Source organism: Carassius gibelio, chromosome B21 (assembly GCF_023724105.1).
Source record: "Carassius gibelio isolate Cgi1373 ecotype wild population from Czech Republic chromosome B21, carGib1.2-hapl.c, whole genome shotgun sequence".
NCBI lineage: Eukaryota > Metazoa > Chordata > Actinopteri > Cypriniformes > Cyprinidae > Carassius > Carassius gibelio.
Window position 1 is genome coordinate 19,605,308 of NC_068416.1, and position 26,005 is coordinate 19,631,312.

The following is a 26,005-nucleotide window of genomic DNA, read 5'->3' on the forward strand; positions in this document are numbered from 1 at the left end:
GATAAACGGAGGTCTTTCGGGTTTGGAACAACATGAGGGTGAGTAATCAATGACAGAATTTCTATCCCTTTAATTTGTCTTGAGAAAATAGAACAGAAAGCAAATTTCTTTCTGTTTCACCAATGGCAGCTGTACACTACACCCTTTAAATACAGACACATGGAGTCTATGACCTCCTATATTTGACTGCACTGGCAAACACAGGCATTCAGTTTAACAAAAGCAAAAGCTCACTGGAGACTGTGGAGGACTGGCCTCATTGGCAGCTGATGGAAGTAGGGCACTATGTTTCCACTGCGCATTAAATATTTTCTGCCCTTTAAGAACCCATAAGCCACTGGTTTTGTCTGACGGATGCACCTGCTAAGAAATTAAGTTATCTTAATAATCACTTAGCCTACTAAGACTATATTATCCAAAAAGAGGTGAAAATCCAAGGAATGATCCTAGTATAATATCAGTTAATCTTTACTGACAGCATTTGTGGCTTAATTGCCACAAAATATAATTTAACCCATTTCTCAGTCTTAAATCAGAAATTGCACTGGTAAGTCAGAAATAAAAAGTTATTAGAAGCCAAAAAGCATGGTTTAGAAAAACATAGAGCTAAAAAAAATATACACATTTTATTGCATAAATTCCTAAAAACTTTTAACAAAAATATTTTAATTTTATTTGTTATATTTTAAACAACACGAAACATCTGCCTGATTTACTTTCATTGTAGAGGGTAATTGTAACAGAGATTTAGACTTTTTCTAAACTGAAAGAAGAGTTGAAAATATTGCTGCTTTGAAACTGTTAATTTGCATTGAACCTGAAATGTTAAGTTGATAAAATACTACAGTTTGCAGAGCATTTTTGCTATGCATTAGAGACTTCTTTAGATGTGGTTTAATATTAAAACTTTCTAACTGTGAGATAACAACTGAGAAACACATCTTCCACGATACTACAGAAACAGGCATGCAACATATTGCACTGCTAATGGGCAGAAAACTGCAGTGAACTAAGTCCATAAACAATCCTGCGCGAGCAGCAAGGAGTACAGCGACCTTTGAGTTTTGAGTTGAGGCCCTATTAAAACAGAGCCCAGCTTACTGCCAGGACGCACATCCCCTAACCGTGGAAAAGCAATCTCGCAGCAACTGCTAGGCAATCAGCGGTGCACGGCGCGGGGTTGAGACAGCGATGACCTGCTGATTCCACAACAGCAGAGGTGAACCAGCCTCAACACACTGATGAGCGCTGCACAAACATCAAACAGGCACAGAGGACCTCCCTACGACCTGCTTCGCCAGCCCCGTCTGACGCCCATGCCTTTTATTTGGGCTGATAGTGGAGGACGGATTGGCAAATATCGATCATGGCAGTGTTGGTAAAACTCTCCCTTCAGATTTGAGAGGTGATTATAGTTGGACCCAGCTGATGCCGCTGTGTGACTGTCTGGTTGTGTGTGTGGTGAGTGATTGTGATCAAACTAAGAATCCAAACATAGCACAATCTCATCGTTTGTGAACTGCTCTTACCCTTTCAATCAGTATTTCCCAATGTTTTTTTTGTCTGACGTACCACCTGCAGCCACATCAGTAGAGCCCAAGCACCCCTTCACTGACACAAAACACTAATGTGTTCCTTTTAAAGGGACAATTCATTCAGAAATTAAAATTATGCCATCAAGTCTTACTTTCATGTCATTCCAAACCTGCATGAGTGTCTTTCTTCCATAGAACTCAATTAAATATGACATTGTGGTGCTTTTTGCCCAGATAATGCGAGTGAAATGTGTCCAATGCTAATTCATTCTGAGGACGATAATTAAAATGTTACTAATCATTGACAATATGGAACTTCATACCATAGCTATAACAATACCGACACAGAGGTACATTATTGTTAGAATAACTTTTTTTTTTTTTCAGCTGATGAATACTAAAAACACTGATAGCCAATCAGAATCTGTTTGTTGTCTAAACAGAACTTTATCATGCACTAGTGTGGATGCTACATAGTCATTGTTCTTGGTGTAGTTGGGTTTTAAATGATAACAGAATGTTCCATTTTGGGGGGTGAAATATATATGCATGATGGAATTTGATTATCATAAAAGCTTAACAAGTATGAAAGATCACCCACAAGTAAAATGCACGGCCATTTTAACATGTTTTTTAAAGACTTTTCAGCAGACCGAAAACATGAGCTATGCTTACAACTTTGGAGTCTACATTTTCATTCCTTCCACGAACCACCAAATCGTACGCACAGAATTCTCTGATATATTATACAGCAAATGATACTGTTGCAGCTGAAGGCATGTTATACAAGAACTCTGGATTCGGACATGTCTTGATGTCTTCCTACCTCCATATGCTGCATTTTTCAGCTCTCAGAGAGCCACAGTTGCACGTACTCACTTGAACCTTCACAAATTAATCCTTAGGGTTCCTCTAGATGAGTCTCAATGAGGGGCATCCTGAGTAAAAACAAAGACGGAAAGGTGAGAAAAACGCTGACATTACAGGGCCACAATTTGCAGCAAATCATTGCATAAATTCCAACAGATATTGGTGTAACAGATACTGTAACACCGCCTTCATTTTCAGCACGACTATTTTTTCGGAATTGAGACTCCAGTAACGAACAGTGCCAGTGGACTGGAAAGGAGTGTTATTAATTAAGGATACGAAGCAGATTTTGACAAGGGTTCCCGAGTGGCAAGCGGTGTGGATTCTTGGCGTTGACCTGGCCCAGCGGGGGTAGCAAGCGCCTGTTTGAGGAAGGGGGTGGAGGAGGGTTGGGTTGGCTCCATGCTGGCAGCCAGGCCTTCCACGTCTGCGTTGGTGCTTTGAAGTGTCACCTTGAGAGAAGAGCCAGTGGCCGGGTAGTGGAGGGAGCAGGAGCAATGAAAGGAGTGGCACCGCTTGCGTTGCCAGACACGGCGCTTTTAATATTACATGGGCTCCCGTCCATCTCTCTACACATGCAGGATATTGCTTCTGCTTGATTTATTCAGAAAGTGGATCTTTCTCGGCTCCTTTTCCTGCTGTGGTTCAACACCTGTGCAGGTTTTAGCCAGGCTTCTGCACTCAAGCGTGGTGTGTCAGGTTCTCTGTAACTTTCGATGAAAAGACATTAGGTGTCTGTCACAGAGTAGTTAGTCAAAGTGAGAGTGATGTTTTGATCACAGCAGGTTTTTGAACAGCGATGCTTTAATGGCGAACTGAAAGGTTCAATTAAGATGGGTGGGCAGTCACAAGTCACATCATGCTCATTACACTTCTCCTGATTAAAAAAAATAATAATAATATATGGTCATTAAATGATGATTTTAGTTGAAATTATTTTATATTCTTATATGGATATTACCTTAAAGCTTCCGCTAAGGAGACCTACAGAAGTAATAGTCTGAGAAAAAGATTTGTCCTTGCAAAAAAACGAACACTGCTGCAATATTGGTCATTGTATTGTAAGAGCAAGAATGACACAAGGGAGGTGGAAGTAGCGCCAATTTAGTTATCTGAAGGAGCCTGCGCTGTAACGCCTATCTGGGAAAATGACCACTGAATTCCGCGACTGACCAATCAGAATCGAGTATTCCAGAAAGCCGCGAAAATGACTGTTGAGAGCATAGACATAGAAAATACATAGATATGTTCATTATTCAAGCTGTATTTCAGTTTCAAATATACTTTTTTTTTTAAACAAAGCAGCTGGTAATTGCCATAGTGACACCAAGAAGCTAGTTGACTTGGCTTTCACTTTCTCAGTTCTTTGCCCCAAAGGTACATTTCGCCGTGATAATTCGACAAACAGGGCTAAACAAAATCGTATATTGCACTACGTAATTAAAAAATAGGTAGACAGAATTCTGTCCATAATAACATATATCTGCAAAAAAAATAAAAATAATAAATAAATAAACTGGTGATCTGCGGGAGAAAGGTAATGTTATTATGAAAAGATTTTTCACTGCAGTCCCAGATCATAAATAGCAGCGTTAACTCTCCTGATTAGTTCTGACATCCGCAGCCTTTTATCTCTCCCTCCATCTTGCTTTTTTTAATCAGATTAACCCAAATGGGCATCCTTTAATGGCCCCCTTTTTTTTTTTTAGAAAAGCCGAAAGAGGATGATAATTAAAATAATTAAACCACTGGGATTGGCGCGCGCATCCCTTGTTCTCTCTCTCCCTTTCCCCTTTTGCTCTGTTTCCCTTTCTTCTCTCCTTTTTAAGTTTTGAGTCTACTTGGCTAAAAGATTCAGAAGTGAGGAAAACACAAACCAACCCTCGGTTAATTGAATTTACTCTCATCTCAAAGGTCCAACTATGCAAGCTTTTTTTCCCCTCCTGTGAAACCGGATGTAGAGGTGTGTGTGTGTGTCAGCTGTCTAAATGTGATTGCAGGGTTGGGCTAAGGGATAAACGCTCATATTCATTCAATTTCTGTGCACTTTGCGTTTAGCTAAACATAAAGCAAGAAGTATCCTTTTAACGATTATTTATTCATGGACTTTTAAGCTATTAATGAGGACAAATGAAGTCGTTTTTAGGAGTGTCAGTGTGAAATATGCTTACCAAAATGATCATGTTTAGCATTTCTGCTTCAGCATGCGTCCATGTGGAATAAACACAAACATTTAAATATAACCGGGATTTTAGGATGCTGGAAAATTAGCATGCACAGCATTTCAAATAATATATTAAGATTTTTAAATCACACTGAGACACTTTAGTTCCTGGAAAGATAAAGGGAAACACGTTGCCATGCTGCAAAAATAATAACTTATCGTGTTAATTGTAATTAGTTTTGCCTTAACTGGGCTTCTAATTACACCAAAGACCTAGATACTACAATACTGAAAGTATTTCACAGTTGGATGCAGTTATCCTCTAATTATAATTTTCAAATGCATGAAAAAATAAAGACGAGCCCTTGATACCAGGAATCTACAGCACTTTCAAGAGAAAACGGAGAAATAATGAAATAAAAATAAGACTCTTTATAGCCCAATCATGACTGCATGGCACTGCTTTAACTTCACGGCTTGCCTCCTCCTGTGTCCTGACAATTTCACTGGGTTGCATTTCAAGTTGGCAAAGAGAGAAGAGAGAAATCCCTTTGCTGTGAATACTTAAGATTTATACTTAAAATTTCATACAATCTTTGAAAACATTGAGGAGCAATTTCATATTTGCACTGACATCTAATTTCTCAAGTAGATTCTGAAATCACAAATTGGTATGGATTCCCTCTGCGTCCAATTATTCTGCATCAGTTTCCCTGACCCCTCAGAGTATACTGCTAAATTAAACATAAGATTTTTTTTTGAATCCGTCATGAAATAGTCCTACATATGCACACGTTTGATAAACTAATCTTACTTTCTCAGTTGTAGCAGCTCTCGTCGTGTTTCGCTCTGCCACTGAATTTCAACAAGACGCGTAGAGAGGGAATAATTGCACCATATGGCACATAGAGTATGTTTAGGTCACTCACTCAGTATAAAATAGAAGTTGTTTTAACGCCATTCGGTTTACAGACTTCACTGATATATACTAGTTTGACATCGAGCTTAGGTTTATGAAAATTTCTAATTTTGTAGATAATTAAAATAAAAAAAGCCGGTGAGATAAAAGAAGAAGGAAATAATAAACAATTTGCTGGTCTAAAATGTCAAAGAAAGATTAGCAATGTCATCAGCTAGTTTTCCCAGGTTGTCTTGCTTTAATGTCCTCAGAGCACTTTATAAACCGCAACCAACTGACCAAACCAGCAGAAGCCAGTAAGCTGTTGTACACGGTTTTCCCCCTCAAACAGAACTATATATTTTTTTTCACAGGGAAGAAAATGTAATGTAATGTTTGACCTCAAATGAACGGCCTTGCTAATCTGTAGATATAATTTGAGCCATAACGCTCAGGAGTCAACAGCAGCACTTGTTGATTGATGATTGATAATCAAGAGCAACAGTGCCCTCTAGTGGTCGAGCGTGCATTTTTGGATATACTAATATGATTACAATGTTTTCAGTGGGAGAGGGAATGTTAAAATGATGATTCTAAACGTGTTTCATTCATCCAAAAATAAAAAATTCACTCACTTTCATGTCATTCACAACCCATGTTTTTCCATCTGTGGAACACAAAAGGGGAACATTTTTTGGGGGAAAGAAATCCTTACATTTATAAGTGACTAAACATGTAAAATCTAGAGACGGACAACAGTGGCTCAACTCATATATGAAGTCTTCTAAATCCTGTGAGAAAAATAAATACATTTTGCTTGTTAGGTCTTTTATACAAGTTATTTTAATATGCTGCATTGAACTCGTAATAAAATAAAATAGAAAGCTTGAAAATGAAATTCATACATATTAAGTGACTTAAGTGTGCCCAAATAATTATCATACAGTATACCTAAAAAACTCAAATGGTTATTTGTTCGTCAACAAGTATTACCCATTTAAATCAGCTTCAAATAATTATGGCTGGCAGCCAAGGACGAGATGTTTTCTTGCCAGCGTAGATTGTAGGCCTCAAATTGTGATTCTTTCCATTCCAGACATCAAAGCGTAATTAATCAAGGAGGAAAATAACCGAGACAACCCCAAATCTGTAGTGCAAAACATTGAAGACGATTTTATTTTTGTCATTCACAGTAATACAAGCAACTGCTTTAAGAAACTTTTCCAACCGACCCTGCCTTTTTCTCCCTCCAACAAACCCAAGAGCTTTCATCTCCAGCAAATGAGCTCGAATTCATACTTTCCTTTCATTCCACGCTGATTGTACCTTGTGTCTTGTTAAGTTATAGTTCCTGTTGTTGGCATTGAAAGAGAATTGTTGTACATGCTCTAGATAGCAAGGCAGAAGGAACAGCAGAGACTTCAAGGGGACAACAGGATTTGGGAACAATTTGAGTATGACCACCCCATCCGCAATTCTTAAATCTGACAATCAACATGGCCATTTTGTAGAAAGTCTACTTGGCATTGTACAGCTCTCATTGCTGCAGTCCACATACTTTCAGCTCAACAAAATCAAGTCTTATATTTACCCCCTCAAACTGATATGTGGTAGTCTAAGAATATATGTGCTTGAATAATAGAACAAAATCCAGTTCATTTAAGCTCTACAGAATACAGTCACTGTCTTATTGAGTATCTGGCACTGAGAAAGCAAACTTAGTAATAATATCCATTGAAGTGCGCTGAATTGAGAGGGTAAAAGACAGATCGTACATACAGTTATCAGTTACCTACTGAGTTTTGAGCAAATATGATGACTGAGCTTGAGACTGAAGGTAAATATCGTCAAAGCGAATTCCTTGACTGATGTCTGACGCATTTATTATTAGGATAAGGCTTCAAAATGGCCACTAGATCATCTAGATTTTACTTATGATGTTTTATAGAGATTACTGAAGGATTGGATTCATAGGTTTGACAAGTCGTGGGTAAAGATCAGCAATCTATGGCCGTTGTTCGTTTAAGTTGCTTTATAACTTTCAAAAGCACTGGTAATACTTGAAAAGCTTAAAAGAAGAAGAGGACAAAAAATAAATAAGTAAAAAAATATTTAAAAAAAAAAACACGTCAAACCTTCCTCTTGCTGTGGCAGTATCATTTCTCGGATCCATATTTAGTCTAGTCAAAGACCGTAACGGATTTTTTCCGTAATCAGTAACAACTTGCAGTGCAATTTAACCCAGAATCAAGTCTGGGATACAGGCCATCACTTTCAACATACACACACACACACACAAACAGACATTTTACACACACACATACACACACAAACGTAATAAAGATAAACATGATTTTAGCACATGAAAAATGCACATGAGATGTCTGCATGGTAAAAGAAGAAACACCGACTCCTGCTTGGCACAAGACAACCATCCAACCGACCATCCACCTCCAGGCATCCAAGCACACACTTCAGCTCTGTGCAGGTGAGCTGTGAAGGTGTAAGCACTGTACCATTACTACAAATTAATCAACTTATATTGCTTCAAAGAGCCTAAATGTAAAGTTTCCACGTGCTGCAACAGTTACTTGGTTAAAGGGAGCAGATAAATGAGCAAAAAACAACTAATAAAAGATGCAGCGGTGACATTTCTGCCGAACAACGCAGTGGGATTACTATAAAAGACATTTTGTGGCCACTTCTATATATGTCGGTTTAGTCTATTCTTTCCACTTGTCCCATCTTAGTGAGGGTTTTACTGATTTATGAGCTCCAAATCCTGTTGTCGGCTTGTGGAAATGGGACAGATAACACTGAAAATTGAAAGAGTCTTGCCTTACGCTCTAATAATCTAAATTCGCACATATCTCCATCCTATAACTCTCTCTCTTTCACCATTTTTCCAGAACTTAGTTGTGCTCCTGATGACTTTCGTTATAGTCCATGATCCTTAACGGTTGCTGCCTGGGCCTCTCTGGGCATCTTGAGCCGAACGTGTCTTGGTTTTTGGCTCTCTGAGCATCAGGTTGGGTTTCTTTAGGAGATGTGATGAGTGTGAATCTCTGCGCAGCAGTGGAGCTGGATGTACTCTTCACTGTAGGCTCCACGCAGAGCTCAGTTTTCAAACCCTGTGATAGGCCAGTGAGACGCGGAGGCGGGGCTTCATCCTCATCGCACTGGCTCTCACTTTTGTTGCGGAACAGCTCTCTTGCACGCATTCCCAGAAAGCTTTTGGTGCTGGGGTAGGAGCCTACAGTGAGTGGGGTGTCAGAAGGGACCAAAGGTCCTGGGGGTCCCAGCGGGGAATGTGGACGGTGAGGGGGCGGTTCCACTAGGACAGGTGGGGGAGTGCCTCGATTGCCGTTTACGGAGTTGGCCGGTGAAGAGCTGCCCATGGGCTGCGCTGGCGATAAAGTGCTGCCATTGCCACGTGGAGACTGAGGTGACTTTCTGTCTTCTTTGGTGGCTGTTTTTACTGCACCATCCACCACTATGACACTGTGATACGAGAAACAACCAGAAAAAAGTCACCGTTGTAAGAAAGAGAGAAGAATGCAACAGAATAAATGATAATTATATAACCCACAAACAGACCCATTTATAACATACCACAAAAACAGGAAACAAATGATAAGTTATTTGGAGAGAAAGTTATTAGATGTAAGTATATAGCTATTATATATATATATATATATATATATATATATATATATATATATATATATATATATATATACACACACACACACACACACACACACACACACACACACACACATATACGGTGGGGAAATATTTATTTTATCCCCTGCTGATTTTTTTTATATTTATATATAAAAACACAAATGGTGAACCTCATGAAATAATGAGGTGGTCATTATGAAAAAAAAAATTATTAAAATGAAACCAAAAGAAAAAAAAGAATGCAAATTTATTACGTAAAAGTCTAATATGGTATCCGTCCCGATTCATGGAAAGTGCCAACAGCACAAAATGCATATGATAAAATCATACAAAACACAGTAGTAGTACCATGCTGAACTGGACAATGGTATCTTTGTTTCAAATGTCTTTATATTTGAATGACACTATGGTTATGAGTCCTACCTGGGCTCGGTGGAACTGTGGGGTTCAGTGGCATCCTCTGCCGGTAAGGCTGAAGCAGAGCTAGAGGAGTTTTCGGTTTCCAGCCTGCTGTAGAGCTGCAGAAGCTCAGTCTGCAGAGCCAGGGTTACCTGCCTCTGTGCCTGATATCTGCTCTCAGAGGCCTGCAGTTCCCCTCTGAGTAGAAGGCAAATAAGAAAGATTGTGAGACATTGTGAAATGATGGAATTAAGCAAGAAAGATATTATACAGAAAACTGAGGGGAAGCTTTGTCCTTCAAAGTGTCAATAAATGCACATGAAAGTTACCAAAACAGATCATACTTAGCCTGAGCCTTGACATCTTCTAAAAACTTCTTTTGTTCTGCAATCAGATGCTCTTTTTTAGCGAGTTGACTCTCCAGCTCCGCCACTCTCTGCTGAGCAGCATCCAGCTTTTGAGTCTGAAGTAACAGATTTTGCTTTAGACTCTCCGTCTCCTTCCCCCAGGATGTCTGCAGCATCTGCACCTCCTACAAGAGAGAAGTGGACAACGACAGAGAGGAATATGACTTCAATTGTATTTATGGCAAAGACGAAAGAGACACAGAGTTTCTTGTTCCTTTGACTTGTACCTTGCCAGTATCTGGTCCGGCCTGATGCAGCTCCTGAACGCACAGTTTATGGGCTTCTCCTAACAGCAGCAGCTGCTTATTTAGAAAACTCAACTGCTGCTGAACACTTTCACTCGACGACAACTGAAGAAAGGACAAATTAGGGGAAGATAATGAATATATATAAGTGCAAAATCTTTAACGGGACCATTCACTCCAAAATAACAATTGATTATTTACTTCAGAAAATAAGACTCGAATGGACTAACAGATAAGAGATCCACATTTTTGGAGTTTGAGAGACAGAGGGTGATTGTTTTTACCTTGGCAGTCAGCTGGTTCAGCAGGTGTCCAGTGTGGCACACCTTGTTGTTTGCCTTCTGAAGCTCCGCCTCCATCTCACCTATTCGCTTATGGCATTCCTGTAGTTTACTCTGATTGGAGGATCACAAGTGCATGAAAAATGATCAAACTGATTCTAATCTACAATGTAGAGGAAATATCATATATATATATTGATTAGCACCTGTAACTCCTGGTTTTTGGTGTAGTAGTCATCTCTGGCCTGTTGTAGTCCGCGTATCTGGCTGTGCAGGCTTGTAACTACAGTCTCTCGGTCGTCCCAGAGCTGCCGGTATCTCTGCTGCTCTACCTGCAGGCTCTCTCTCAAAGACAAGATATCCACACTCTGCAGGTTCAGCTGGTCCTTCTGGAGAAACAAACACATCCATACAATCAAGTGTATTGGTTTCTACCGCCCTCTAGTGGTCAAGGTGAACATCAGGTAGCCTTGACTCGAATCGAATGCTGTCCTACAGATCAAGACTCTGAGCTGAGGTTACCATGGCGTTATTCTGCTCCTCCAGCGCGGTGGCATTGATGATGCGGCGAAGCAGACGTCGGTTACGTACGGCATGCTGCTCTCGCTTGTAGCGCTCGTACAGGAGCTGGTTGTGTAACAGAAGCAGCTGACTGCGCAGTGTGTGCAGCTCGTCCAGAGGAACAGAACCTGTGCATGAGAAATTCAAGATTACTACATGACTAATACATTATGCAAATGTTTCCATTTATTAATGTGAAGCTGTTTTGAAACAATCTGTACTGTATAAAGAACTATACAATCGAAACAATCTATTCATAGGTATAGTTGTCATCTATGATTAATTTATTGCACAACTGAAAGTGTCAGATAATAGGGGTGTTACTAAAGTGTGTATAAATCAACATGTCACATCATGACCACCAACATATGAGAAGATTTTAAATGGAAACAATTACTTCGTTCACACGAAAACTAATATTCTGTCATCATCGTTGCGTCAACCTTATGTATTTCTTTCTTCTGTGGAACATAAAGAAGGTATTTGGAGAAATGTGTCAATGTAATAGAGTGGCATGCAAAACTGCTGGATTACCAGCATACTTTAAAATATCTTTTCATACTTTGCAAAAGTAAGAAAGTCGTGTGGGTGGGCACCCTATCCATTTAATAATCCTTTAAATGTTTATCCCCTTGCTGAAAACACGGACTTCTTTCTCTGTACTGTGAAAGAACTACTTTTCCACAAGAAGCGAATGTTTGCTCATGTACTGTTGTTTACCTCCAAAGTGTGTCCAGTCAGCTGACTTGCTTGGCAGAGGCAATCTGAGAGCGATTGCGGAAATGTTGGAAGAAAAGGAAGGGAAAAAACACAGGATCAACAAGGTCAGTGTCAATGCAACAATAATTTGGGACACACTGCTTTTCTGGCAGAAGAAGCCTTTCCACACACAGAACCCTCTCTGACCAAAGCCAAAACACCTCAGTTTGTGTGAGCCCAGTAACCCAACTCAATTACATGTCTTCCAGTAAGACCTGTGCAGGGCAGGAGGAGAGAGAAAGAGCTCCGATTGTGTTCTGTTAACTCTGTGGACTTATTTGTGTGGCAGTGGATGTGACACAGGACAATGCAGACTGTTGTTTCAGTGTGATAGCAAGTTAGTGAGTCAATCTGCAACTAGTCTGAGCCAGTTCTTCCCAAAAAAGCCTCAGAGCAACACATTAAACATGGTTTTACTACAAATAAAACAAAAAAACAACTATTTTTAAACCTTTTTAACCACACATTAACCATGGTATTTGTAGTAAAACGGTGGTTATACAAATGGTTACTACACTTTTACTACAATAAAAGTATGGTTAATTTTATAAGGGTAGTAGCCATTTAACACGTCTTCAAGATCAGAAACTGAAAAGTAAACTAAACTGTTCACATTTTTCTAAAAAAAATTGTTATATGTAAACCTCAACCTCAATGTGATGAGTTCTGAGAGCTTGTCTAAGTTGCTACTTGATTGCCAATAAGTTCCAGTTGATTGTTAGCATGTAGCTATGTGGTCATTCGGGGTGATGTCTATGGGTGGTTGTTGGTCTGTGAGGTTGTTAAGGTGTTTCATATGGTTGATAGCATCTCGCTATGTGGTGGTTAAGATGATCCGGATGTTTGTTAGCATGTTGCTAATGTTCCCTTTGTGTGGAGTTAGATATATCATAATTGAGAGTTCTGAGCACATGCAGTACATGCTCAGATTAAGATATTTTTATTTCATGAAAGTTAAGATATTTCTCTACCTCCCTTGAAAGCCCAAGTAAACAAAACTTTATAGATTCAAAAGGGTTATGAAGGAGTTGCAAAATGAAACCACATAAAAAATAAGAAGAGATACAATTGCTTTATAAAATGAACAGATTAAATTTAGGCTTTTATTTACCGTATTTTTCGGACTATAAGATGCACCTGAGTATAAGTCGCATCAGTCCAAAAATACGTCATGATGAAGAAAAAAACATATATAAGTCGCATTTATTTAGAACCAAGAACCAAGAGAAAACATTACCGTCTACAGCCACGAGAGGGCGCTCTATGTTTTCAGTGTAGACTACAGGAGCACTGAGCAGCATAGAGCTCCCTCTGGCGGATGGAGATGGTAATGTTTTCTATTGGTTCATTTCTCTCGGTTCATGTCAAATTAATTTTGATAAATAAGTCGCACCTGACTATAAGTCGCAGAACCAGCCAAACTATGAAAAAAAGTGCGACTTATAGTCCGGAAAATACGGTATGTCCAACCAAGAGTGACAATGTTTATTTTTGGGTGAACTATCCCTTTAAGTGCCATACTCAAGAACACAACAGAAACCTGCAACCTTTTGATTATAAGATCAGATGTTTAACCACCAAGCCACATGACCACAAGCAATACCAAGAGTTAACAGTGCAAGCAAAAGGCTTACCTCTTTAACACTTTGTCATGGGCGTCACCGCCCTGCTGCACGAGGCGATCCAGCACCTCCAAGGGGGAGGTAGACACAGCCCCCTCAACAGCCCCCTCCTCCCCTTGCTTGCCAACATCACCCCTCTGAATCCTTTCCAAGGCTACTCGCTGCACAATCTCTGAGGTCTTCCTACCCACGAAGAGAGAGGCTGCCCGAGGCAGGGCCAGGTCAAACAGAGCCTCGTACGGCATGGGTGGTGGTTTGCTTGGGCTCGGGGAGCAAAAGTTGTATTTAAGCGCCTCGTCCTCAGGCGCAGAGGAGCTCCGATGGAGGTTGCTGTGTGTTGGGTGCTCGATGGGCATGAACACTGGCTGGAAGGACCAGGGATGCTCCTGGGATGTGCCTCTGCTGACTCTTCCTCTGTTCCCAGGCGTGATCTCGGTCTTATCGGGTGTGGAGATTGTGTTGTGAGGGTCTCTAATCGAGCTGCCCAGGATAGAAGAGGGCAGGGGTTTCTCTTGCACTCCGGTCAGGGTCTCTGTGGTGCTGAAGAATGGAGAGTCGAAGCCACGAAGGCCAGCTAAATCCCGCTTTTCCTCTGTTAACCTCAGAAGCTCCTCTGTGATGGCAGCTGAGAGGATGGAAGATGTAAAAAAATTATATAAGGATATATCCAAAGCTTAACGGTTTAGTAAGTCTGTCAGGAAAAGACACAAATGTATAATGCGGCTGAAAATAAAGCACTGGCCACACACAACCACTGAGTGCAAGTTCATACCATCCTCCCGCTCTTTCTCGATCCTCAGTTGTTCTTGCTCCTTCATGTACACAGAGAGCTCGGTCAGGGTCATGGGCATGTTCTCACCTCTCCCATCTGGGTCAAATAAAAAACTTCTTAATGACACATCTAATTGCAAGATGTACACTTGCAATTCTTATAAGAAAAGTCTGCATTTTGCGACATAAACAAGCAATTGCACAAAAAAATGTGTGGAAATGTCGCAATTACATAAACAGACTTGCAAGATGTAACCTCAGAATGTCACAATTGTTAATCTCGCATTTCAGATTTTTTTTCTTCTATGAATTGCAAAAAAAAACTCTGAATTGTGAGATAAAAAGCTGCAATTAGCTTTTTTAATTTTTTTATTCTGTGGTAGAAATGAGCTCCCACACTATATGGTGTCCATACCAACAGACAATAACTTATAACAATAGCACACTTATAATAATTGTGTTTATTATAATCGTGCACAAAGCAGTTATGTTGTCTGCTGCTTTAAATGCTCGAACTTTTTAATGTCAATGTTTGTATCATTCATCACTGATTTTCCTCTGTGCAGTTATCTGTATAACTGTGGTGTCGACTTCCCTATTGCCTATTCTGCTTGCCACTTTAAAATGTTGACCAATCAATTATAATAATTTATTTTAAAGAGAATTAAACCTTTACTTTAATGTCAGGCTGCTGTATTAGTTGTCAAAACACTGTTCTTGTGTTTTGAGTGATTCGTACATGTAACATACCTCTGTGATTGATTGTTTCAAGCTCCCTGTCTGGCTCCTGTCTGACCGGCTCCTGTCTGACCAAGACGGGTTTGACATGGTCTAAAGGTCTGCCATCCTAAAGTTAAAATAACTTGTAGTGAATTGTATTTTGCCCATACAATAAATGTCAAAATCACGCAAATTTTGATTTTAATGTAAATATTTTTAATAAGAAAAAAAGAGGTTTTTGACAGGTAAATTATTTTTGGGTGAATGACCCCCTTAAGTAAATACTACTGATCCACACAAAAGGTTATTCTCAACAGAAGTACCTTGCATGGTGGACTGGCAGTTCTGCGAGACAGAGACACAGCGGGAAACTCATCAGAGAGGCTAGGAGGAGGTGAGGTGGTCGCAGGGGTATTAGACGATGGGGTGCCTTTACCACCTGCCACAGGGAAGATGGCAAAACCAAATTCAGGAAACGGAGACCCAGATATGCCTACCTGTGAACAAGCATAGACAGTATATTCACCAGGTGTGCTGTAGAGGCGGGTTGGTAGGTGAGAGGCACTCTGGGACAGTTCCGGGTTTGGTGACATCCCACGGGAGGAAGGGGGCGTGGCCATGCCGCACTGGGAGGAGGGGCTCCAGAGGGAATCCTTAAAGCCATACGTTGTATTAAATTCAATGCTGGAGTTCTATAAATAAACACAAGCACACACAATATCAGTCCCATGACTCTAATAAATGTATGCTTTATCCGTGAAATACAACCAATTCACAAAATGTAAACTTTTACCAGCAATTCCAAAGTGTAGTACATTTTGCGACAGCATGTGGCATAGTGAAAAGTGTAATAAAGCACATATTTGCACCATTCTGGTTATGGAACAATATTGCATATTTTATAATCAACCATTATTAAAAGGCTTAGCTCACCCAAAAATGAAAACCTTTCAGTAATTACTTGAATTAAGTCCTTGTTTTTGTTTTCTTTGCGCATAAAATATATCATAATAGCTTCATAAAATTATGGTTGAAACCTGATGTCACATGGACAGTTTTACTGATGATGTCCTTACTATGTCATTTCTGGATCTGAGAACATTTCAATTGCATTGTTTTCTATGGAGAGTCAGAAAGCTCTGGGATTTCATCAAAAATATCTTAATTTGTGTTCTGAAGATGAACGAAGGTCTTATAGGTTTGGAACGGCATGAGGCTGAGTACTTAATGGCAGAATTTTCTTTTATGGATAAACCAATCCTTTAAATGTTTATACTTATATTAATATTGAGATCATCATCTAGAACTAACATCAAGTTTAACTCTGTAAGAGCACAAGATCTTTAAAAGCACTTTCCCTTTTAGAGAGATGTTGCATGCTGAGCTCTATTTGAGAAAAACTGGCAATCAGATTACTATCCGTTGTCTGCATCAGTCTCTAATTTCCAAATCAGTGCACTACTAATAAAAAGTATTTACCAAATCACAACAAACTTGTGAGAACATAATCTTGAATTCTGAGAAAAACATTAACATAGGACCAAATGTGCTCATTAGAACACAAACGCAATGCTGTTTGTTTTCAGTCTGCAGAGGGTTCAGCTGAATAAAGGTCCTGACCGTGGGAGGTGACAGGCCAGGAGAAAGTGCTCCGACGTAATTCACATTGCCAAGACAACCATTTCTGCGTCAGCTAAGAGATGGCATGTTTTTCTCTTTTTAAAGCCCTGCACACCCACCGGAATGACTCAACACCTCTCCCCTCCTTTCCTCTCAGCTCCTCAGCCTGCCTGGAGAACAAGGAGATGATTCATGGTGGAAGAAAGAGGGGGGTTGTGCAGTGGGAAGGGAGGGGTTCAGGGATGGGTGATTTATGGACAACAGCTGACAAACAACAAGAGGGAGGAGGGAAGCAGACATTGATTCCTGCACTGATGCAACTGCACAAACAAGAGTGCCAACCCGGATCTGTTTATATGCAGAACACTGATTCACCGGATTCAAACAGGTAGCTCCGAACACAAGCTCCGATATTACATCCAAGCTGCTAAAGCAAACAAATTATAAACTAAAAACTGGATTGTAGATTTCCGAGTTTGGTGAACTCTCACCTGCCATCGGGTTCCAGTGGGGCTGCGATAGGGGGGCTGGGTCCCTGAGAAAGAGGACAGGGCCAAGGGAGGGACGACAGGCTGACGAGGGGTGGAGAAGTGAGTCGAGGAAGAACTTCCTGGAAAGGGAGAGAAAAATTATGTCCACAACAAAACATCCTGCCACTGCTATAAAAACAGGGTTTGCCTGAAAATAGACTGTGGCTGAATTATCACGTTAGTTTTTATCTTGCCTAGCTATTACATTTGATGCATTTGGCAGATGTTTTCCTTCAGTTGTGTAAGATATACATTTTATCACTTCACACATTCCCTAGGAATTAAAAACAGAGGAAAGCTGAAAAACAGGTTTTCTAAAGAATACATGTATTTCCATAAACCTTCACCATCTCTAGGATAGAAACATCTATTTTGCTGGATGCTGAGGTCACAAAATGTAATTCAGACAGGATGAGAGCATTACCAAAGCTGCTGTGGAAGTCGCCGTAAGGGCTGGCAGTGCAATCAGCCGGACGTTGTTGTAGATGAGCACAGAAATGCTCAGGCATGCTGGCATAGCCCTCTTCACAGGACGCCTCCTTCGGGTCCAGAGAGACTTTGGCACACTCAATAACGATGTCGTGGATTTCAAATTTCTTCCACCTGTAGAGAGAAAAGAGACCAAATGATATACTGTAACGCTTGTGGTTTGTGCATTTAAATAAGTGACATAAGACAGTATGCCTCACCGGCTGGGATCTAGTTCATGGTCCTTGGTTCCGGTCACTAATTCGGGATGTATTCTGACATGTTCAAGCATGGGCTGAAACATATACTCCGACATAAATACAACATAAACACCAACAGTTAATCACACCATCACTAATTAGGCGTTAATCGTGGATGCCCCCAGAAGAAAATTCTGACTTATACTACCATTGAAATGTTTGGGGTTGGCAAAAATGCAGTAATTTAATCAAAAAGTTACATTAACATTTCTATTTGAAATAAATGGTATATTTTAAACTTTCTATTTACCAAAGAATCCAGTTTCCACTAACATAAGGCAGCACTACTTTTTTCTACATTATTAATAATAAGAATTGTTTCTTCTGCATATTAGAATGATTTCTTAAGGATCATGTATCTCTGAAGAAATTTCTGCATCACAGGAATAAATTACAAACTGAAATACATTAGATTTTTTAATTATTTAAAATGATCCAATATTTCACAATATTACTGTTTATACTGTATACTGTATTTATAAAATTAATGCAGACTTGGTGAGCATAGGAGACTTTTTTACCACCCCAAATTTTTGCATTGATACTGTATACCGATAATAAATGTCATGTTAATAAGTGTTAATAATAAGTGTTCCTGTAGCTCAATTGGTAGAGCAGTGCACTAGTCGCTTTGGATAAAAGCGTCTGCTAAATGCATAAATGTAATTTAATTTAATACAATTTCATGTCATGCCTAATAACAGACAAATGGCCAGTTTTAAAATTCTATACTATTTTGTTTATATAAATTAAAAGGTAAACCATTAAAAACAAACATCGTTTTTATCATCATTTTAAATACTACAAGTTGCAACAAAGTATTATAATATAATTACGAAGAACAGATTTTAATTCTGAGATTTGCTAAATATTATTTTTAAGAGTTTCATTTTAGTGTGTTAAAGATTAATTGAGTGTTACATGATTTAAAAGATAATTTTGAGATGTAAAAATAGAGGAAATGAGCATGTTCAAATATGCTTTATGTATGTATGTATATATCTATCAACCAACTAATATTGTTGAACGATAATCAATATATTGCTCTTGTATCCCTACTACTGATAATTTTCTACATTTATTCTATGGAAAACCATTATGGATTGAATGGAATTTCATTAGATCCCATGTTTTTGGAAAACCTCCTGGGCAAGCAACTGACAGCTCACCTTGACCACCTCTTCAAAAGTGTCCATGTTCTCCTTCATGCTGTAGTGGGAGCGCAAGTAAGACACAAAATTGCAGGGATACATCCCATACAGCCGGTGGAAGAGTGAGTAGACGCTTGCATGCAGGTGGATGAGATAAACCTCCGGGACGTGTCCTGTCAACAGAGATTGACCACACAGCTAGTTAACCATCCCAAAATATTATATGCCATTTTATTTGTAATAGGATGCCTCATAATATTTTTGGCTTTCTGTGGGAGACTGAAACCATCCGGAGGCTTTCAATATATGCCTCAGGGATAAAAATATTGAATAACTGAGTCATACAGTACTTGCATGCTTAGTGACTCTTACCTAGGTTTCTCAGGTTCCAAGAAGCCAGACGGCCAAAAATATCAAAAAATTCATAGAGATGCTGCTTGCCAGCTTGGGGAATCATGGGTAATAATGTGATGAGTACCAGGACTCCAGTTATCAAAACCACAACATCTGTGTCTGTCTGTAAAACACAAATTATCATACGTATACTTTAGGTTACAAGATACAATACCAAGAGACATATCTGAGAGGTCTTTTACATTGTCAGCTTACCTTGAGGCATTTGAGGAGAGATAGCAGCAGCGGAGAGCGAGCGATCTTATGGATCCAAGACGGCTGCTTACGGACAACGTGCCCCAGTAGAGTGAGAGTGGGCAGGCGACAGGGGGCTTTAGCCATGCATTCATTCATTTTATCAAAAAGATGCTGAGAAGCAGAAAATAGACAAATCATATTGAAGACATAACAGTTGATAATGTATTCTCATTTATTGTTGTTATTAAATATTAATGAAACGAAAGAGAAATACGCCTTGAAGATATTTTGATATGCTCTGAGGTTAAATGAAGCTTCTCAAATCTGTTCATATTTCACTGGTGTTTTTACTCTAAGAATTTAGGCTGGTGGCATATTATACGCAAACTCCAATGGTTACACGTTTTTAAAGGTGAGGTGTGTAATATTCACATTATTGATTGGAACTAATTTGGACTGCAAGATAATGGGGAAAAAATTATTTGAACAGTTCTATTTGGAAACCATTAATAATTCTAAAATCATAGGGGATGATTTTGTAGGGTAATGAATTTGCATAAAAACATAATTTAAAAAGATTAATTTATTAGTTCTATTATTATGTATTTATTTTATTATTATTTTTTTTAGTGTGAATACTTTTTTTAAATGCAAACCATGCTTTTAGGGCTGAATGATTTGGGAAATGTAAAATGTGGATATTCGCACTTGGGTTTATATCTTTTCAGCAAAAATTGATATAAAATAATAAAAAGGTTAACAGTACTCAAGCTACTACTTATTTTTAAAGAAAGACATTGAAAAATGATTTGCATGAAATTGTATATTTTAATTTTTTTTCACACAATACAACAAGTTTGATTTGTGTCAAAAATATATAAGATGACAAAATGACCAAAATCTTGTTTTGGTTTCAAACAAACAATCTAAAACAGAGTAGTGGTTGACCGATATTGATGTTTTGACAGCCGATGCCGATATCTTGGAAAGCAGGGGGGCACGATATGTGTGTGTGTCTACAGTATATATATATATATATATATAAGAGGTGTAACAGTATGCATATTCGTATTGAACCGTTCGGTACGAGGCTTTCGGTTTGGTACGCGGTACGCATTATGTACCGAACGGTTCGTTGGACTAATTAATTATATTTGGAAAAAAAATAAAAAAATTTGAAATATAATGATATGCGTTCAACAAGGTAGCCCAATAACCCAAACAATGTAACAGGCAACGCCCCTGACACCCCCAAAGAAGAAAAAAACACCAACTTATATGTTTATGTTAGGCTACTCAGTCAGGCGCTCGCTCACTCAGCACGCGCTGAAGGCTTGTTGCAAAATCGCCAATGCGTTTAACAGACCAGAAATAGAAGATCCTCCAATAACCAACCATAGACAGTAAAACCAACAGATCTGGTGTTTGGGTGCACCTTACCAATCGATCGGGGCATCCAAACAAGCACGGAAATCAAAATGGACTAGTACTGTACTGTGTCGGAATTTCCTGAGCAGTACGATACAATTAACAGGCCTGCACGTTATTAGATAGAAGAACTGTTATAAATAGAACGTATGCACGGGCAGTTTTGAAAACTCCACCTACTTTGCTCTTGGCATAGTGCAGCGCAAATCGCGTTGTATCTGAAGGGCAACGCTGAGCCCAGGGTCCAGCGCCGCGCATACCATGTCCTGTGTGAAAGACCCTTTAGCCATTTTGCAACGAGCCTTCAGCACGTACTGAGTGAGCGAGCGCCTATAGTGGAAAACGCAGGTTTTAAGAACATGCGTAATTGAGCTCCGTTACAATATTCCTTCACGAGCCCATTTCAGCCAGACCGTAATTCCTGCTTTGTTCCAAAAAACATAAGCCCTGTAGAGAACCAATTGAGTAAAAACACACAACTCAATATAAAGAGTTATAGAGTTCCATTTGTTCATAACTACTACAACAATATAACATTTTCATTTTCTTATATAAGGAGCTGTTTTTGTTTTATACAGTATGCTGCTAAGAAAACACCATAGAAGATGGGTAAAGAATAGCTCCATCATTGTTCAATGTAAAAAAAAACATACTTTGTTAGTTTTAATAAATAAAACATTTTTTAAAAATCAAGGAAATTTATCTGCCAATTTTTTCTTTTTGCTGTATCTAAAACGTACCGAACCGTACCGAACCGAACCGTGACACCAGTGTATCGTATCGAACCGAACCGTGAATTTTGTGAACCGTTACACCCCTAATATATATATAATGTTTTATTCATATTTAAGAAATTTTAAATCATTTGACAATGGGTTAAAAAACAAATATGTAAAATATACTTCAGATGACAAAGTATTTTTTACAAATAAATAAATATTTAATCAAAATATAATTAAGGAAGTAACCACTGTAACCAACAAGGCACTCAGTATTCTGGGAAGTTTGTGTGGATTGTGAATCATATTTTTCAAACAAAGCCAAGCTAACACTCATGTTTAAAGTTTAAAGCATTCAATCCCCATGGACTGACCATCACAGAGAACACGCGATCAGGCTGGATACACACTTCACAAGATCTCACAGCTGAATTCAACGAAGTTTGCAAGGTTTGTGAAATTAAATATTCATTAGTCATTCAAAGATTTGTTTAAATGAAATAAATGCATATTTGCTTAATGCTGACAGCAAACGAGAAAGTATTATAATGTTTGCTTTACTATAATTAATAATATAAAAGCAATCGTTCTTAATGCTTAATACTTTATTGTACAACCATAAATCACATTACTAATACTTTACTAAGGTTATACTTTCATCCTTTTAATTTGTCCGAAAACCTCAGGGAAAATGGACTGAGTGAGAAACACTGAAAGGATCCAGAAAAGACTGCAGACATTCTCTTCTGTCTATAAGTTCAGACTGTGTTAGAAACAAAACAATAAAATCAGTGCACCGTCAGTCACCTTATCGTGTGGCTCCCTCACTGAGGACAGGATGTGCACTGCCTGGGAGGAGTTGGTCTCCAGGAAATAGTCCACCAAGCCGTTCAGCAGCACGGACCCTCGATCTGCAAAACATGAATCGATTTGGACTGTCAGTCATGCAATAAAACACTGCAGGGAATTATAACATGGATCCTGTAGCAAACATTGAGAAGCTTAGAAATTCGACAAAATCTAGGTAAAAGTTCCTGAGGCTGCCTCTGCTATCAGCATTAGTCTGGACCTGTGTTGAGGTGTTCATTGATAAGGCCCTTGATCTCATCCAGCTGGCGGAGGGCAGAAGTCTCCAGCAGAGGAAGCAGGTCCCCCATGTTGAGCTGTTCCCTGGACATGGTGGTAGGGAGGGTTCGGAGGCGGGTGTCTCTGAAACAGTCTAGGGAGAGGGATAGGACTCTTAGACGTCACTCTCCAGGCGTCCCGTGTCCTGTCCAGCCTAGAGGGTTCCCTGGGCCGCCCGTCAATACAGTCCCCAGGCACCACTGCAAGACACAATTTGAGGACTTGCATCACTTGTCTAGAAACAGCTGTCTCTATGAAATAGTCATGAGAACATCTTGCATTTTCTGCCTTTAAGTAAACTTCCTAATCGAGAGTGAGTAAAACAAAATTTCCACAGAATTATGATGTACCATTGTAAACATTATTAACATCAGCTGTGGCAATGTGGGTTGGCCGTTTCAGGCAAGTAAACAACAAACCCAAAAGGCTCTGAAGCATACAAGATTCACATGTTGCGACCTGTTCTTGCACAGACATGAAAAAGTCAGCGGTTGTCACACCAGCCTGACAGCATTAGGTCAATGCATAGCTATAGACCATGAAAATTCATAAGGAGACCAGAGACATGTGACACATACAAGAGTATACTACACAACACAAGAGCAGTGTAACATGTTAAGCACACACAACATAGTTTTTTAAAGTTAAGCAGTATTTTACTATGAATGAAATGATAAAGTAGCATTTTAGAGGCAAAATTTTTAACTTTTATACTGTTTTAATATTTCAATTCAATTTTAAATGGAATTTAAAAAATATAAAATTCATGTGACAGCAAAGCTGAATTTTCAGGATCATTACTCCAGTCCTCAGTGTCGAATGGTCCTTCAGAAAGAATTCTAATAGGCTCATTTGGTGCGATTTTGAAAACAGTTGCTGATGCTTTATATTTTTGTGCAAAACTATGATACTTTTGTTTTTTAAGATCCGTTTAATGTTCAAAAGAAGATAATTTATTTGATTAAAAAGTCCCATTACAAATGTCTTTACTGTCCCTTTTAATCAATTAAAGCATCCTTGCTGAAAAGTAAATCATCCATTTAAAAGAATTATATACAATAATTCACAAATAACTAAAAAAAAAACAGGTACATGACCAAGAAATGCAGAAAGGCAGACTATCAGGATGTCGTCTTCCCCATGTAATAATAGATATAACTTCTTTGTATTGAATGCTGAAACACTGTCTACCACATCCTCACAGCAATAACTTCCTTTAGATTTGGGTCTAAGCCTACACCCTAACCAGCTTGATCTTGACAGTAACTCAAGTCACCAAAACCTCAAGCTGACAGTCGGACATGAAACAAGAACAAATGCTTAAAAGGACACAGCCTCCTTGCTGGAGACTATTCCAGCTCCCAACCAAACAAACAGCTGTTATGAAACACAAAGCACTGCTCTAAGCATAACTTTGTGCAAGAAGAGAACCATCTAGGGAAAGATGATGGCAAACTGACCTTTCAATGGAAATCACTCGGCAGAGTAGATACAAATAATTTCACTGATTAACTTCAGGATTGTAGCCCACAAACAAAGAGCATGCATTGCATTCAGAGGAAGAAAAAAAACACTAATAAGATGAAGTTCTGGACGACCTCAACACGAACTGTGGCTGTGCCTGCCAACTAGAAAACAGGGCAGTTAACGGCACAAAGAAGCTTTATATGCTACGTTCAGTCCACATAAAATAATTTCTTAAAGAGGTGGTGTGTAAGTTGTTATGTCTTCCTCTTGCTTTTCAAAGCCTAACTGAGTTTGGGGTCTCAAATCTTTAATTTTATGTTACTTACACATCCATACGGAGGGGACAAATGTATTATAAATATAAATATATATAATTATATATAATTACAAATATATATATATATATATATATATATATTTATATTTATATATATATATATATATATATATATATATATATATATATATAATTACTATATAAAATATACAGTAACTGTAAGTCCATAAATAGCAAGACATAAGACTCATACCATAAATGCAAGACATAAGACTAATAGTGCAAATATATGATATACCGATATGCAATGATCACAAAATAAAAAGAAGGTAATGTATGGGACTGCATTGCATGATTTGCCTGCAAAATGTTTTATATTTAAAAACGCACAAACGCGTGCAAAAGCCAGCAAATCCCACAAGATATTTCTGTATTTTAGCATCTGCATGCTGCAAAATAGAGCACACATGTGCAGATAGATGTTGTGGTGTCGGCTGCAAGCACTGACAGCAGCTCTGTGTTGAAATGACCACTGGCGTAAACAACGCGAGAGAACAATGGCCAGAATCTGCGGGACTGTCTCCTAAAATGCGCCAACAAAATAAAACATCCCCCCGTGCATTTCAACTTCCCTCTTAAACTTGTGCATTTGCACACGGAGACTTGTTGAGATTCAATTCGAAACTATAGCAATCATTGAGGACTGTTATTTCACTGACAGTCCCAGGCAAGAGAGCCTTTTTATCGACGAGCTTAGTGCAAATCAGAAATAACGCCTGAGATACTTCATAATGCACGTAAAATAGTGAGGAGCGAGTAAATCTAATATTCCGACTGTCACTGCGTATGATGTAAAAATATCAGCACAAAAAAATCATCGTTTAATAAACCTGTTTACCTGTTAGAGCAACTGCACTCCACAGGGCGCCGCCATCTTGAACACCTCACAACCCCTCCCTGCGCAGTCATCATCCGCAAGTGTGGAGGAGAAATAATCCCCGAGCGCTCAAAAACATGCCTTTATCTGGACGCAGAACATGGACATATGGCGTAAATGTGGTCAGAAGTAAGCAACAGTCATACTTTATAAATACAGTGAATTGTGACGGGAGTAAGACTCATGTATGAACGTTTGAGAGAATCCTGCAGTTAGGCCCTGAGTTGTTTTTCTGAAGGGTGGAGGGATGCAGCGCTCTGTAATGCGGTTTTCGCGTGACTCAGGTGGTGAACACAGACGCTGAATCTGACCAGCAATAGACGCTAATATACAATTTATATTTAAAAAGTGTTTTCCCCCTAAACAAACATGCATAAATAAATAAATAACATATAAGCTTGACGAAGAAGATAAGATTAAAATCTAAATATAGGCTAATAAACTATTTATTTAACGTTTAAAAAGTATTAAATAAATAATGAAATAATGACATTTGAAAAACCAGTTACCTAA

General features: G+C 38.9%; 1 protein-coding gene across 2 annotated transcripts; it reads right to left on the reverse strand.

Annotated features, from left to right (window-relative positions):
* Positions 1-6,615: 6,615 nt before the first annotated feature.
* Positions 6,616-25,789, reverse strand: tsc1b (TSC complex subunit 1b). Of its 2 annotated transcripts, none has more exons than XM_052588113.1 (22): positions 25,454-25,789; positions 22,756-23,011; positions 22,494-22,597; positions 19,558-19,710; positions 19,321-19,465; positions 18,967-19,121; positions 17,759-17,832; positions 17,494-17,672; positions 17,031-17,149; positions 15,446-15,611; positions 15,243-15,358; positions 14,950-15,046; positions 14,201-14,296; positions 13,441-14,053; positions 11,768-11,811; positions 11,009-11,175; positions 10,693-10,875; positions 10,490-10,600; positions 10,188-10,310; positions 9,898-10,085; positions 9,578-9,751; positions 6,616-8,968 (listed from the first exon to the last, which is right to left on the reverse strand). In XM_052588113.1, exons 2-22 carry the CDS (start codon positions 22,862-22,864, stop codon positions 8,380-8,382), a joined length of 3,705 nt encoding a protein of 1,234 aa, XP_052444073.1. In that variant the 5' UTR covers positions 22,865-23,011; positions 25,454-25,789; the 3' UTR covers positions 6,616-8,379. The 2 variants fall into 2 exon arrangements, with proteins under 2 accessions (XP_052444073.1, XP_052444074.1); XM_052588114.1 differs by having other exon boundaries at positions 15,446-15,572; positions 25,454-25,608.
* Between the last annotated feature and the right edge of the window lie 216 nt (positions 25,790-26,005).

Bases quoted from the DNA above. Each gene is read 5' to 3' on its own strand.
- tsc1b (XM_052588113.1), bottom strand. From the start codon at position 22,864: ATGTCCAGGGAACAGCTCAACATGGGGGACCTGCTTCCTCTGCTGGAG. The intron at 17,150-17,493 runs GTAATGCTCTCA...CTCCCTTTCCAG, and splicing joins CGACTTCCACAGCAGCTTTG to GAAGTTCTTCCTCGACTCAC. The intron at 9,752-9,897 runs GTATGATCTGTT...CCTTCTACTCAG, and splicing joins GATGTCAAGGCTCAGGCTAA to AGGGGAACTGCAGGCCTCTG.